The sequence below is a fragment of the Sceloporus occidentalis genome, unplaced genomic scaffold (genome assembly GCF_023333645.1).
Source record: "Sceloporus occidentalis isolate IW3139 unplaced genomic scaffold, rSceOcc1.0.p SCAF_6, whole genome shotgun sequence".
NCBI classification, from domain to species: Eukaryota; Metazoa; Chordata; class Lepidosauria; order Squamata; family Phrynosomatidae; genus Sceloporus; species Sceloporus occidentalis.
The window spans coordinates 26226090-26243107 of NW_028316986.1; the positions used below are offsets into that span (position 1 = coordinate 26226090).

General features: G+C 40.9%; 1 protein-coding gene across 1 annotated transcript in view; it reads left to right on the forward strand.

Moving 5' to 3' along the window:
• The first annotated feature begins 7229 nt into the window (after positions 1 to 7229).
• LOC149310543 (S1 RNA-binding domain-containing protein 1-like) overlaps positions 7230 to 17018 on the forward strand; it is a 239603-nt gene continuing 229814 nt past the window's right edge. The window contains exons 1-5 of the mRNA XM_089529149.1: positions 7230 to 7507; positions 9649 to 9728; positions 11831 to 12005; positions 13033 to 13389; positions 14560 to 14726. Coding sequence (XP_089385275.1) covers positions 9649 to 9728; positions 11831 to 12005; positions 13033 to 13389; positions 14560 to 14726 — 779 coding nt within the window. The 5' untranslated portion in view covers positions 7230 to 7507. The remainder of the gene's footprint in view (positions 7508 to 9648; positions 9729 to 11830; positions 12006 to 13032; positions 13390 to 14559; positions 14727 to 17018) is intronic.

Here is a 17018-nt window from a genome sequence, read left to right on the forward strand (position 1 = left end):
TCCTGGGGCCAGCATTAGTCAACATCTTTATCACTTGAATGACAGAATTGGGGGCATACACATCAAATTTGCAGATGATACCAAATTAGGAAGAATAGCTAATACTCCAGAGGACAGGATCAAAATTCAAAGTGACCTGAATAGACTAGAAAGCTGGGCCAAAGCTAACAAAATGAAATTCAACATGGAGAAATGTAAGGTACTGCACTTAGGATGGAAAAATGAAATGCACAGATATAGGATGGGGGACACCTGGCTGAATGAGACTACATGTGAAAGGGATCTAGGAGTTCAAGTAGACCACAAGTTGAACAAGAAGGTTAAGAGGTGATATGATAGCCCTGTTTAAATATTTGAAGGGATGTCATATTGAGGAGAGAGGAAGCTTGTTTTCTGCTGCTCCAGAGAACAGGACCTAGAACAATGGATGCAAGCTACAAGGAAAGAGATTCCACCTCAACATTAGGAAGAACTTCCTGACAGTAAGGGCTGTTCGACAGTGGAACACACTCCCTCGGAGTGTAGTGGAATCTCCTTCCTTGGAGGTCTTTAAACAGAGGCTGGATGGACATCTGTTGGGGATGCTTTGATTGAGAGTTCCTGCATGGCAGGGGTTTGGACTGGATGGCCTTTGTGGTCTCTTCCAACTCTACGATTCTATGATTCCATTATGTGTAGCTGGTTGAGAACCTTCTCTTAGGGAATGTAAGCCTTTTCCAGACTTTTTAAAGGAACACACAATTTCAATGATGGAATATACAAAGTGTTTAGTAACAGTCTGTCCTATCCCCATGCTTCCTTTTTCTAGTATCTCTGTTCTTCTGTTTTTAACCACCACCTTACATGTGGAGGTTTTGCAGGGGAACCTGTTTCCGCTACTGATCTCCATGACAGTCTAAGCTTCCTGTCAAGCTGTTTCTCATATCCCTAGAGTACATTAGGTATGTAGCTATGTACAAATGTTCAGTCAATTATTTATTCAAGATGTTTATAAGCTACTTTTTAAGGCCAAGACTACACAGGGCTACACACACTCAACAATGTATGAAAATCAGTGTTCACAAAAGTGAATGAAAGAAACAGTATAGTGCATGGTAGATACTATAAACATCATGCTGGCTAATGGATGCTGGGGGTTAGAGTTCAAAAAATAAATTTTCAGTGCTCTGTATTAAAATAAAGGTTTGGAACAAACAGGGATTAGTTTTAGTTTTAGGGGCTATACATACAGCCCCTAAGGGGTGGTGGGATGCTGTCCCTTTTCTAGCTGGACTGGGGCTGTGGCAACCACACAGCAACCAATCTGGCCTTTTGAGGGCATGAAAAGGAGCTGCAAAAAGCAGCTCCTTTTTGCACCCTCAAACCGGCATCACGGCATGGCTATACGGTGCTCCTTTGGTGCTGTGTCATATGGACACAGCGTTGGAGGAACACCATGATGCTGCACACCATGTGGAACGGCGTGTGGAGTCATGGTGCCCTGGGGCATGGAGTTGGGGCTTGTGTCATCTGGACGTGACGTCCCAAATCTGCCTCTAGGCCGGTCTTTTGGGCCGGTTTGTACAGGGACTCAGTTAGGAAAAGGAGGGGTAAAAAGATATTCCCAAACTTTCTTAAAGACTTGTACTGAAAGGACCAAGAAACAGACAAATAGAAAAGTTTCATGACTGTGAGGACACAACTGAGAAGACCTTATACCTGTTAAAGAAAGAAACACCCCAGCTCCAAACCATTTGGGATCTTAAAGGTTAATGACAACATGTTCCATTGCGCCCTGAAATGAGCTATGTCCAGTACAATTTGAGCAAAAGTGGTGGTACATGGTCAGATTTTCTGGCTGTCCTTAGCATCCAGGAAGCTGCAGTTTCCTGTGTTCTTATATTTGATCTAAAATCCAATTGCTAGTTCCAACTAGAGTATATCCAGTAAATGCTAAGTCAACTTAAATCTCATTAGATGTCTGCTGTTAATTTACCATTTGGACAGTGTCTCAGTGGGTGTACTTGAGTCTGTACTAGGATTTGGATTAAGGCATGTGTGAGAAAAATATGTTTCACCCAGGTTTTGGTTTCCAGGGCCAATTTAGGTCCAGGAGAGGCCTTTTTTTTGGAAACAGGAATTAAACAGGAAATGACTTCCTGTTGTTAAAAAAGGCCTCCAAGAGGACCTAAAAATGTCCCCATATTGTTTCCTTGAGATGCTTGATTGATTTCTTGCACATAGGATTTCTATAGTATTCACTGCCAAAGAGGCTGAAAATGATGGGACGGAACCACCACACCATATAGACCAAATTGCTCTTAAGAGCTATGAATCATACACTTGTTTTAGCAAAATTCATACAAGTGAAAGGAATGATAAGATGATGCCTTTTTGATGCTAAGAGGAGGCAAAACTCCAGCAAAGACAAAATCCCATTTATGGGCCTATACCACCCTGCTCATCTTTGTTGATTGAATTTCACAGCTTAATGATGTGAAAATCTTCATAAATATATTTAACCGGTACTTCATAAGTATAATTGACTGACATCCAAACAACTAGATAGCTGCAACATCCCACCCAAAAGATTGCAGATGCATTTAGCAGAGTGATCAGCTCACAACTTCCGTTCATGATGGAACATTACATTCTTCCTTAAGGAAGAAATATGGGCTCTAAATTAGCACTAATTGAAAGCATGCATTTATATAAATCAATTACAGTGTTCTCAGTTTAGAGGCAGCATAGCTTTCTGATACGCCATTAAAAAGAGGAACATTTTGGCCACTGCTTGAAGTATGGATATGTGTTCTGTAGCTTCTATAATCCTGCCATCCCATCTAAAACCTTGTGAAATAGAGCAGATTTCACAGCTGTTTCTCAATGTCACCAGTACACAAACGTATACAGAATCTCGCTAGGCCATATCAAAATTCTGTGCCTGCCAGCAGTTAGTGTTGCTAATTTATATTTAGTATCACCAGCTCACAGTCTACAGATTAACCCAATCTGTCACAGTTTGGGGGCTATCAGTGTTGGACTACATCTGATTTGGGATGTTGGGAATTGTAGTTCAACACTTCTGGAGGGAGCTGAGCTGTGAAAAACTGATCTAGTAGTATGGACAAGGCAGTGGAGTTTCCTTCTACTCCTCAGTGTGGTCTCCACCTCTGAAAGTAATTAGCATACCAAACATTTTACAACAGATTGACAAAAAGGCCAAGGAAAAGGAGGAAGCAACCAAATCTAATTTCATTCTTAATTTCAGCATAGTTTCCAAGGCAAGGGAAGTACTATTGGCCCTCCATATCTATGGATTCTTCATCCATGGATTCAACTATCCATGGCTTGAAAATACTTTTAAAAATATAAATTCCAAAAGCAAAGCTTGATTTTACCACTTTATATAAGGGACCCCATTTTACCATGCCATTGTATTTCATGGGACTTGAACATCCATTGATTTTGGTATCCATGGGAGGTCCTGGAACCAAGCCGCAATGGATACCAAGAGCCCACTATATTATTATTATTACTATTATTATTATTAACCTTTATTTATATAGCGCTGTAAATTTACACAAATTTATAATACTCCCATTATACTCTGTGCCAGTCACGCCTCATGTGAAGTACTTTTCTGGGCACATTTTAGAAAGGATATACTGTAGATAGGATGGAGTGCATTCAGAAAAGAGCAACAAGGATGGGGTAACATGATTGCACTTTTTAAAAACCTCAAGAGTTGTCACACAGAGGAGAGGGCAGGCCTGTTCTCTGCTGCCCAAGAGGATAGGACCAGGTCTAATAGTTTTAAGTTACAGGACACCATATTTTAGTTAAACAGAAGGAACTTCTTGGCAGTAAGAGTGGTTTGGCAATGGAACCAATTACCCAGAGAGCTGGTGGGGTCTCAGTCTCTGGATGCCTTCAAAGAGAGGCTGGACAGCTACTTGCCAGGAATGCTTTAGGTGGATATCCTGCACTGAGGGAGGATTAGGTCTCAATGGCATGCAGGGCCCTTTGCAATTCTATATTTTTGTGATTCTATTGCTACTATATTTGCTACAGGATAATGATGCTCCAGTGTAGTGATGACTAGTGGATCCCATGCCACTGAGACTGTAAATCTGCTCCAGGTTTGAGCCTGGATTTTATATGCGGTACCCAAAGTGCTGCAGAGCCAGCATTGCCTAGTGGTTTCAGCGCTGGACTAGGACTCTGGAGACCAGGGCTTAAATCCCCACTCAGATAACTGCAATGGCGGGAGGGAGGTTTTTGTGCAAACTTGGGTAACATTTCTTCATTCCCCATATGCAAACAATGAAGCAATGCTGCAGTTATTCAATGATAAACATAAATCTATGAACCAGACCTTGGTTAATGATAGTTGACAAAGATGTGAGCAGTAGACAATACTGAAAAACACAGTGCAATAGGAAAGCCATGTTGTGTCTGTGATGCAACAAAGGACCATTCACACACAAAGACCAAATGTAGCTTTTAAATACAGTCGTCTTCTAAGTTGGCAGCTAGACTGCAGAATTAATGCAGTTTGGCACTGTTTTAACTGCCATGACTCAATGTTATAGAATTTGAGATCTGTAGTTTTGTGAGGCATTTAGCCTTCTCTGTCAGAGCTCTAGTGCCACAGCACACTACAAAATCCAAGGATTCCCTAGGAGGAAGTCATGACAGTTAAAGTGGTATCAAACTACATTAATCCTGCAGTGTGGCAGCAGTTTCCATCAGTCTCGGGTAGAACACATTGCAATAGCCAAATGTGCTGTAACTAAGAATCAAGAAATACAGTACTTTAAAGACATAACTAATATTTCAGTTTTAAAAATTACTTTCTTTCTGCATGAATTTTGGGTGTAATGTAGATCAGATCGTTTCTCTAACACAGACATATAATCATTAGTGAGCACACAAGCATCTGTGCATGTACACGCACACACAAAATTGTTTTATTACTATAAAATCACCTGCCCTGTTTCTGCTTCCTCCAACAAGCTCATTTTCAGACTCGGCAGGGTAATGACCAAAGTTGGCTTTTGCATAATATTAAAGCAATAAATTATACTGAAAGGCACTGTAGGAAATCGATGATGCATAAAGCCTTTTTGGGGAGTTAAAGACCATCTTAGGGAAGCGTTCCCAGGGAGTCTGTGATTGTGTCCTGGTTGTTCTGATGCTTGCCTCAATAGTGGGATATTTGCTGTTTTAACTTGTTTCTTATGATGTTTTTAATTTGTTGTTTTAGCTTCTAGATTGTGCGCCATAGGCAGGCTTTTTATATATTTTGATTTTACTTGGTTTTGTACAGTGCCGTGTAGACTTACGGCACTTTATAAATAAATCTAATAATAAATAATAATATACAAGTCTTTTATTACAGATATTAATTAAAGCAAACATTTACATTTATAGACAGTTATTTATAGTTGCTGGATGTCTGTGGACACTTTTATTTTGGGATTTTTTTAAAAACACAGAGTCTCCATGGTATAGTAGTTTGAGCGTTAGATTATGACTCTGGAGACACCCTCTCAGCCTCAGAGGAAGGCAAAGGCAAACCCTTCTGAACAAACCTTGCCAAGAAAACCCCATGATATATTCACCTTCAGAACAATGTGAAGGCACAAAACAATAAAAACAAATGCTGTACATAGGTGTTTATCACACGGGAGGGAAGCGCCCAAATGCCGTGGATAAATGAACTTTAAACCTGGGAAAATCCCACAAGAGTGGGATTGTTTTCAGACGACATCACTAGAATTAAGCATTAATATGACATCAACTCATGCAAAAAGCCAGATTTAAAAAGTGGAGTGATTTTGCAGCTTTTTCTATGGGTTAATGTCATGTTAATGCTTAATTCGTGCGACATGTCTGAAAACAATCCCGCTCTTGCAGGATTTTCCTGGGTCTAAACCCTGTTTATGCATGGGATTTGGGCATGTGATAAACTCCTCTGTAAAATCAGTATGCAAAGCACCTTTGAGACTAAGTGGGAGAAAGAGAGTCAGTGTGGTGTAGTGGTTTCAACATGGGACCAGGACTCTTGGAGACCTGGTTTCAAATCCCCAGCTTGGTCATGTAAACCCACAAGGTGATGTTGGGCAAGTCACACCCTCTCAGCCTCAGAGGATGGCAATGGCAAACTGCCTCTGAAGAAATCTTGCCAAGAAAACCCCATGATAGGGTTGCCATACAGTAAGTCAGAAGCGACTTTAAGACACATCACAACAACGAACGAAAGAAGTTGGCAGCATGAGCTTTTGTAGACTTAAGTCTGCTTCCTCAGATACATTTGGATTTGTGCATTTTGGTTGGTCGAATAAAAGTATTGCTGCTTTGTGGATTTGGGGTGTTACTGTACTTTACTATATGGCCAACAGGCAACCCCTGAATATATTTAAAGGATAGCCATTCTTAGTTTGCAACTGTCTGCACAAATTTTGCACAAATATGTCCTAGGAGTAGGAGATGTAGTTTTGGCAAGACCAAAAGGGGCCAGCCCCTAAGAAGGAGCACCAGAACAGGGCCAGCTTCAAACCAGTTTTCCAATCGATAAGGAAAATATGTTCTTGCCAGCAGAGAGCAACACCTAGTGGCTAAACAGCAGATGTGCCCAATATGATATTTAGCTGCATAAAAAACAAAACCTGAGAAACTGTGAGTCTAAAGCTTGAAACACACTTTCCTAAGAGAGCATGCGCTTACGAACACAAGGGAAAAACATGCACTAACATCCACTGAAAATATGCATAAGATCCCAAGCTTCTCCCCAAACCTTGGTCTAAGAAACATGCTAAAACCAGGGCACTTGTGTTATTAGGCCAGCTGAAAGGGGCACAAAAAGAAGACTTTTCAGCCAGGTCTTGTCTGGAGTGCTAAAGAATAGCATCTCTGCTTTGGAGCATTTTGGATAGAGAGCATAGAGGGCAGTGGGAAAAAACGGAGGAGGAAAGGTGTGGGCGGCAAAGGATTGCAATGCAAAGAAAGGCACAGATGCAGGAAATGCAAAAGCAGAGCAGAGGGGAAGGGAGGGCGTTTGGACTACAGCCCCCAGAATCCCCCGGGGTGGGAGGGGAGGGGAGGGGCTTTCTAGCTCCGCCCCTCTCCACCCCGGGGCATTCTGGGGGCTGTGGTCCAAACGCCCTCCCTTCCCCCTCTGCTCTGCTTTTGCATTTCCTGCATGTCTGCCTTTGTTGCCTTGCAATCCTGTCCCATTCTCTGTCGGAAGCCTTCCAGGCTGAGCCTAGAGGGCTGCCCAAGCGAGGCGCAGGGGAAGGAGGCTGGGCTCTGTTCCTGCCTTGCCTGCCTAGCGCCAGCCCTTTCCTCTTCCTCCTGCTGGGTTTCGCTTTGCAAGCCCTGCAAGAGCTGAGCAAGGCTTGGCGCCGCTTTCAAACCCAGGAGGCGGCCAGAGGGATCCCAGGATGGGCTTCTAAGGGGAGAGAAGGTGCAGGGGATCCCTCCTCTGGCAAAGGAAGCCAGCAGAGCCACCTCTCCAGGGAAGGTGAGTAGTTCAAAGTGGCAAGGGGCTTCACCCGGGTTGCTGCTGCCTTCAGAGAATCCTAGAGTTGGAAGAGGCCCCCATCCAGGACAACCCCATTCTGCCATGCAGGAACTCACCGTCAAAGCATCCCTAATAGATGGCCATCCAGGACACTTTGCAGCTTATTCCACTGTCCAACATCTCTAACTGTCAGGAGGGTCTTCCTAATGTTGAGGTGGAACCTCTTTTCCTGGAGCTTGCATCCATTGTTCTGGATCCTATTCTCTGGAGCAGCAGAAAACAAGCTTGCTTCCTCCTCAGTGTGACACCCCTTCAGATACTTAAACAGGGCTATCATATCCCCTCTTAACCTTCTCCAGGCTAAACATGCCTAGCTCCCTAAGTCGTTCCTCATAGGATATGGTTTCCAGACCCTTCACCATTTTAGTCACTCTCCTTTGGACATGCTCCGGTTTCTCCACATCCTTTTTAAATTGTGGTGCCCAGAACTGGATGCAGTATTTCCAGATGAGGCCTGACCAAAGCAGAATAGAGCGGCACTATTACTTCCCTTGATCTAGATACTATGGCCTGTTACAGACTGCCAAAATAAAGCTGCTTCGGGTCTCTTTGGAGGTATGCTGTTTAAATGATGCATGCATCCTAAGAATCCGGAAGCTGCACCAAAGCTGCACTCCAGCGCTTAGGAATGGAGTGTGGCTTTGGCGCGACCTCCGGACTCTTAGGACCCATGCATCATTTAAATAGCATACCTCCAAAGAGACCCGAAGCAGCTTTATTTTGGCAGTCTGTAACAGGCCTATACTTCTATTGATGCAACCTAAAATTGCATTGGCCTTTTTAAAAAAATAATAATTTTTATTGAATTTTATTACATACATTAAGTAGTGCAAAGTTGTACACACACACACACACACACACACACTACACTTGTTATTTTATCAGCAAAGAAAAAGTTTATATTGCTTGATTTCCTGTCAGTTCTACTTGGATTTGAAGTAAATAAAAATAATATTAACAGTTTCCTCTTACTGAGTGTTATTTTAGAACTTCAGCATATAAAAAATCTTATTGGTCTCTTTGAACCATTTCAGGGCTTTGGTATACATTTGTGGTATGTTATGATCATCTTTTTTTTACAGAAATTTGTTACAGTTTCTCAATCCATATTAAACACTCTGTTACATTTTTTCCCCTAGCATGTTCATTAATCTATCCCATTCTATATTATCTATATTATCTAATTATATTATCTAATTTCCTATTATACAATTGCATTGGCCTTTTTAGGTGCTGCATCACACTGTTGACTCATGTTCAACTTGTGGCTTACTAGGACTCCTAGATCCCTTTCACATGTCTCATTAAGCCAGGGGTCCCCCATCCTTATATCTATGCATTTCTCTCTTAGAGCTTCACTGGCATAAATGCTGCTGTTGTTGTTGTCTACTTTCAAGTTGTTTCCAATTTATGGCGACCCTAAAGTGAACCTATCACAGGGTTTTATTGGCAAGTTTCTTCAGAGGGAGTTTGCCATTACCATGCTGTGGGGCTGAGAGAGTGTGACTTGCCCAAAGCCGCCCAGTTTCATGGCTGAACTGGCAATTGAATCCTCTACCAAGATCCTAAAGTGCAGTACCAAGGAAATACTCAAGAGGTTGTTAGAAAGAATTACTTAGGCTAGATCCTCACTGCAGAAATAATCCAGTTTGACACTACTTTAACTGCCACGGTTCAATGCTATGAAATTCTGGGAATGGTAGTTTTGTGAGATATTTAGCCTTCTCTGTCAGAGAGTTCTGGTGCCACAACAAACTACCATTCCCAGAATTTCATAGCATTGAACCGTGGCAGTTAAAGTAGTGTCAAACTGGATTATTTCTACAGTGCAGATGCAGCCTTAGATCATTGTCTTTTGGTGGTGGTATTGGGCTTTATTATTATAGTTTTAATTTTTTAATGATGTCATTACTTTTGTTATTTCCACTTTTTCTAAGTTACTTTGGCAGTTAGGATAAAAATGAGTGTAAAGATACTAACAATGAATAAAATAGAAATTGCTTGAATGACTGAGAGTGTGTTAAGCTGACCTTTTGAAATGAGAAACAGTACACTGGCATTTGCTATTTTTCTTTTGTCAGATGACGGCTCCACCAAGAAGAGCTCGAACAGCACCAAAAACAGCCATTGCAGAAGATGAACTGCCTTCTTTCCTACAATCGTGAGCTGAAATTTAGTGCATTTTAATTCCACCAAAATCTGCCTGTCAGATTTTGCGCCAATACCCAAAATACCCAAATTGGTCAATACCAAATTAAATTACTGAGGTTTTTGTATTGGAACAAGCTTGTATATCCTACTTTTTCATAAAGAGTTAATAAAATAAATGCTGATGCACAGATATAAAACATCAGAGGAGAGGTGCAGAAATATAGTGACCAATTAACTCCTATCCTCTGTCTGCTGTCTCAGTTTAAATTCAGTTTATAAGCTGTTTTTCTCTCAAGAGTGGGCATGCATTTTTACTGCAGAAATAATGCAGTTTGACACCACTTGAAAAATTATGGCTCCATCCTACAGAATCCTGAGATTTGTAGTTTTGTGATACACCAGTGCGCTTTGGCAGAGAAGGCTAAAGACCATGTAAAACTACAAATCCTAGGATTCCATGTGACGCAGCCATAGCACTTAATGTGGTGTCAAATTGCAATATTTCTACAGTGCAGATGCATCCTTGGACTCAAAGTAGCTTACAGTTAATACAAAAATTTGAATATTTGGTATTCGGTGAATAATGAAGGCCTATTAGCTTTATAAAAACTCTGTTCCTGGCCATGAAAACTGGTAGAACTGATTTGTTGATATGGATCCACACATTTTCCTGCATACAAGGTGTTTTTTGAGGACCTGTGTTATGGAGACTGTTAAGATGGAGTCCTACATTTAAAATTTTTGACTTCACCACTGCTGCTTGTACCGGGCCTGATCAAGAAATGGCACCTTTTGGTCCTGAGATGAGGCCAAGCAATAAATGCCCCCTTTGATGTCCCTTTGCCAGGCAGGCAAAAGATCAAAGGCACCTCTGTGTTGCTCTAGTAACCCTCTCTTGGCTCCCTCCTCCCAACCATTTGGAGAGAGAGAAAAGAGAGAAGAAAGAGAAAAGAGGGAAAAAAACTTCGCTGGCGACTTTGCAATTTCTTTGTCCCCAACACACTTTCTGCAAAGTGATCAGATCACAGCTTTTTCAAATGGTGGGGTGGGACCCCTGGGTTGTGGGTACGAGATTTGCTTTTGGTAATTTATATATTTCTTGAACATTTTCAAGCCATGGATGCTTGAATCAGCAGATACTGTGGGCTGACTGTATTTCAAAATCCCCACCAAAAATAAATTTTAAAAAATCAAAACATATTTCAAAATCCCAAAATACTTCTGGTCTCAAGCATTTTGGATAAGAGAGACTCAACCTGTAATATTAAAACCATCAGGGCTCTCAATTTGATTACAATAGTAGTTGCTGAACTGCATTTGAGCTGCTAGGCAGTAGTTTCAGGAAAAATGTTGGTCCTGATTTGAGAACCTGAATTACATGAAATTGGCACTCTGCCCCTTCTTTTGCATTGACTTCCATCCCTCTGTTTTGTCATGACTCTGACATTTCTAGTACAGTGGGGCCTTAGTATCTGCTAGGTTTACCAAAATCCATGGATACGCAAGTCCCAGTAAATACATGGCGTAGTGAAATGTGGTTACTTATTATGGCACAAACAAGATTTCTTTTCAAATTTGTATTATTTTTGAATATTTTAAAGCCATAGATGCTTGAATCTGTGGATAAAAAGTCAATGGATACAGAGAGCTGCTGGGATGAACTTTCTCTCCTTCCTGAGTACCATCGGGGTCTTCAGCCCCCCAAGGCTGCAGCTGGCCTGTAGAAATAATACAGTTTAACACCACTTTAACTGCCATGGCTCAGTGCTATAGAATTCTGGGAACTGTAGTTTTATGAGAGATTTAGCCTTCTCTGTCAGATTGCTCTGATGCCACACAAATTATAAATCCAGGACTCCATAGCATCGAGCCATAGCTGTGAAAATAGTGTCAAACTGGGTTATTTCTACAGTGTGGCAGCAGCCTTAAATCATACTCCCCTAGTTTGTACATAATGGGGACTTGTATTTTTAACAAATCAGAAAATCCCCTCTACAAAAAGCTACACATCCCAGGATTCTATAACACTGAGCTATGACAGTTAAAATGGTGTAAAATTGGACGATTTCTGCAGTGCGGTTGCAGACTGAAACATGTTGTTTCTTTATTCAGATCTTCAGAATCAGAAGAGGAAAAGGATGAAGAGGAATGGGAACCCAGAAAGAAAGCCGTGAGTAAGGCCAGGGTGCCAAAACCAAAAGTGCCCAGAGTGAGAAAAACCACGACCCAGAAGAAACCAACTGTGGCTAGGAAAAGGACTAAGAAGGTAGTTGTTAAAGAAGAGCTGGTAAGTAAAGAATGCCATGCCCCTTTCACAGCACTGAGGATATGAAGGGTAGATGAAAATTCTTGGAGGGACAGGCTGTTTAGAGTAGGGATAATCTCAACCAATCTTAATTTACCTTCCTTTTGAGCAACCAGATTCAGAGGATGTGTCTTGATTTCTTGAACCAGATTTCTATGATTTCTGTATCAGAAATGGATTGATCCCAGTTTGTAGAAAGCTCTTATGCTGCATGTACACCGCAGAATTAATGCAGTTTGATAATGCTTTAACTGCCATGGCTCAGTGCTATGGTATTCTTGGATTTGTAGTTTTGTTAGATATTTAGCCTTCTCTGTCAGAGAGTTCTGGTGCCACAACAAACTACCATCCCCAGGATTCCAGAGGATGTAGCTTTGGCAGTTAGTGTGATGTCAAACTGCATTAAGTTGCATTAAGTTTTTCTTTATAGTTTGTATATAATGGAGACCTGTATTTTTAACAAATCACATAATTTCTAAACACTACAAGAGAATGCAATGCTTGAGCTGTTGCTCATTGCTGCTTCAATAAACCATGGCTTGCCATGAATTTTACATTGAATTAAGAGTCTGGGAAATTTGCTTTTCTTGCATTGCAGCTCCCAGAATTCTTCTGCCAGCTCTGATCAGTAAGACAGTTTAACCTAGGCTGCATCTGCATTACAGAAATAATCCAGTTTGACACTATTTTAACCGCCATGGTTTAAGGCTATAGAATTCTAGGAACTGTAGTTTATTGTGACACCAGAGCAAACCAAACCCCTGGTGCCATGACAAACTATAATTCCCAGAATCCCATAACCTTGAGCCATGGCAGTTAAAGTGGTATCAAACCAGATTATTTCTGCAGTGCAGATGCATCCCTAGTGAGGAGGAAAATTAAATCCTATTTCAAGAAGAGAGATGGAGAATGGAAATAATTTACATTGTTCAAATTTACATTATTCAAATATGGAATCTGTTTAATTTTAACAGCTGGTATTCTTAACATGTTTTCATGGAACTGGCAGGCCACATCTTTGCCTATTATGGATCCTGGAAGGAATGAAGGAGAGTTGCAGTTACAGCAACCTAAAGAAGAGAAAGAATGGAAGCCGAGATCTTCTCCCAAAAAACTCCCAAAGAAAACTAACAGCATCCCACCAGGGCATCCTGCCTGCAACCTGGGTAGTATTGGAGGACCCTCCACAAGTACTGCAGCATCTGAACAACAAGTGAAGTCGGAAGCACCTGAAGAAGATTTTGCATTTGATGAACCTCCTTTAAAAAAAATTAAATCAGCAACATGCCCTCAAGGGAATCCTATAAAATATGCAGCAAGTGCCAAATCGGATGAAGAATGTAAAATGAACTGGGACATTGTGCAGGTATGAGATCCTATTTTTTCCCCTTTCATAACAAAGTTTGAATAAACCTGTGTTATATAAAGAGAGCCTGTGGTCTGGACCGGCATATAAATTTGGTTTCTATTGTATATAATGGCAGATCTGGATGAATTCCAGAAAGCAAATTGACCTTTTCTTTATTTTTATAAAATAAATGGCATACTTTCCTCTGTTTTTAATGAGAACGTCTCCTGAGCATAAACTGTAGTGCCGGAAGGTTACAATTAGTATTGGGTTTCACAAGAAAATATCAAAAGGAGCTCATTTTGATATTGGTAAGCAGAAAGGAAGTCATGAGAGTAATTTTTCTTATGACTTTTTCTTTTCTCTCTCTTTCTTTGTATTGAATTAGCAGACTTGGAGTAAAGTTCTAAGATTAGGAAATGCTACAGGCAGGCAGATAGTATAAGTGGGAGATCAATTTTGTTTCATTTGTTGTGGTTTGCAATTTAAATTTTTTATTCAGAAATGAAACCTGCTGAGTTCCTTACTTTTTAATTAGAGCTGTGCTCAAAATTTCTCCCCCACCCTCTATTCCAGTAACATATCTATACAATATGCAAGAATCTAGGAAAACGGGGCTGCTTTTACTGGAGTAGGTTTAAGAAATTTTTCTCATAGGGACTGAGAGTTGGTTTACTTGAATGTAGTTGTGTCCCAGCTGTGACCTCTTTCTGGCCTTAGGATTTTTCTTTTAAAAAGCTGCACTTTCCTACTATTTATACTGGGCAGCTTCTCATGTCACTTTTCTGAAAGGCTAAACTAAGTCATTCCTATGGGTATTTTTATGGCTCAGCCCCACAGGAAGAACTTGAGGTGCTGCACTTAGAATTTCATGCCCACTACAAACAGTAAAGATGTCTTTTTTCCTTCTAAGCCAAGGAATCATAGCAATTGTGAGATCTTACAGATTTTTTGGACTGCAACTCTCAGTATTCACTCCATGGACTATTGTGGCTGGGACGTCTGGGAGTTGTAGTCTAACAATATCTGAAATACCACATCATTCCCAGTCCTGGAGGATGACTAGGTAGGGAAGACATGCACAATTTTGAATTTTTAAGTATTTTGTATTTTTTATTTCTGAATAAAGGATACTCAATCTATGTATATTTAATTTGTAGGGGTTTCTTTTTGTTCTTCTTGCTGCAGGTCTTGTCGCAGAGGACAGGTATCGAAGAATGGGTGTGTGCAAACATAATCCGCCTCTTTAATGATGACAATACTATCCCCTTTATTGCTCGATATCGCAAAGAGCTTATCAATAATCTTGAGGCTGATGCCTTGCGTGAAGTGCAGCAAACGCTGGAAGAACTATAGTACGTTTTGGTGATGGGCAGGTTGGCGGGTGGACGCTGGAGGTGAAAGGGGAGAATGGATCTAATCTCTGTAATATTGCTGTTCAGAGCCAGCATGATGTTTTGAACATTGGACTAAGACTGCAATAGAACAGGGTTTAAATCCCTGCTTGGACAAGGAAACTCACTGGGTGACCTTGGGGAAGTCATATTTTCTCATCTTCAAAGGCAATGGGAAACATCCTCTGAATAAATCTTGCCAAAAAAGCCCGGATGAGATTCTTGTAAATCAGAGCCAACTTAAAGGAAAATATTATTGTCATCATTTTGAAAATACATTAAAAGCAATTCCCAATATTACTAGACAACACCTATTACAAGAAATATTACTAATGACATTACCTTCTAGGGAGGAAGGTTTCCTGATCTTCCCACCTCTCAGTCCGAAACCTAATTTTTATAAGGAAAATAATTTGCCTCTAGCTGTATGCCTTTCCCCAGTTGTTCTCTCTCTCCCTCTCTCGCTGTGGTATGTAATAGCAAGTCATGGTATGTCTTAGGGGGAGTTTGAGTGTTGATCAATGATGGTGCAGGTTTCAGTTTTGCAGGATCTAGTTGGATTTTTACAAGACCTCCCAAGATCTATCAACTGGTAACTGGTATCTGGTAAAAAAAAAGATACTTAGAACATTTTGTGTGGAAAGACTGAGTTTTGTTCAGTTCTGATAATCATAAAACAAATGCAACTCATGCTACACAAAATCTGCTCCTGGCTACCTCCAGCATTCTTCATTTTGTTAGTACAATGTACAGCAGGGAGGGAAACCATTGGGAATTTAGAATCCATGCTAGTCTGCTGCAAATTACTGAAGCCTATATTCTGCCCACCTCTGGGATAGGTCTTGGGTTTCTCTTGTTCTTGTCCAGTGCAACTACAGAGTTCAGAAAGTTTTGCTTTCATTTTTCATTATTCACAGCTTGTTATGTCTGAAGCCTGACAAATTATGGTTCATTTAATTTTGGCTAGTTTGAAATAAGCCAGCTTCACACCATGGCTCATAAAGTTGACATGTTTTAACACTGTATTTATAGTTTTGAATTTGGACAAAATAGTAAAGAAGCAGAATTCAAAGACATTGCCATGTTAGTTTGGATCAATATGCAAAGGGATATTGTAGCAGACTGACTGGGAGAAAGAAGTTTGCAGTGCAGGCTTTAGTTTGTTGAGTCTTATTTCATCAGTTGCAGCGTCTGCTATAAACTTTCAGTTAGTCTCAAAGCTGTTACAATATCCCAGTCAATGTGCAGTAAATCAAAAATGGAAGGAGAAACATTTAGTTTCTTTAGAACTGCCCTGAGGGAAGAGGAGGACAGAGATAGCAAGGCTGAGCCTTGCCTAAGCTTTTTCCCATCCTGATAAGCCATAGGTTATTACAAAGTGTCATAGACTGGTGGAAACAAAGTATAGGAAGTGCATTGCCTCTCAAAGAACTACCTTGGCCATAGCTGATTTCTCCAGTTCATACTGCAGATTGTATTCCATGTGTCATAGTCTACTCTATTATTTTGGCATCGCAGTATTAACTCCCAATTCTAGATATCTAGAATTGGGAGTTAATACTGCCACACACATCTCCTTTTGCTTGTGAAGTTGCCCATTCCAGTAGTGACTAGTGGGTTTCATGTCAGTGGGGCAATGATTCTGCTCTGGGTGTTAGTCCAGATTTTAATGAAACTACCCAAGGTGCTGAACCTATTTGAGAGATAGGATTAAGCACCTTGGATTAATTCCTTTATAGTCCATACTAAAACCTAGAGTGTGTTCACTCCCTCCCTGACATAGAACTCTGCAGTTGCCACTAGTCTTTTCTGTTAAGTAGAATGGGTTCAGCCCCCACCCCCAAGTATAGGGCAGGAGTTGGAAATTCTGTGCATTGCTGGGACTCAAAGTCACTGGAGTTTAACATCTCCCATGGCTACTGTATCAAATTTCAGCAGACCAAAGTGGAGAGAGGACCTGCAGCTTACCATTATAGCAAGGTATATGGGCACCATTTACCAGCCTTTTAGTGGTCTTAGAAGCCCTCCAGAAGCACTGATTAGCTTGGAAACAATCCACATGCTTGTCTTATTTCAAAGGCAGCTTGCAGCTTATCCTGGACACTGCATTGCTACCATTTTGCTATGGCAGGAGGCAAATGGGACCTTGTGCCTTTGGTGACTGCATAGAGTTCATGCCTTGAATCAAAAAATTGGGTAGCCAGTACACATGAAGTTTGGGCTGGGGTGATATGTACAAAAAGACAGATCGAG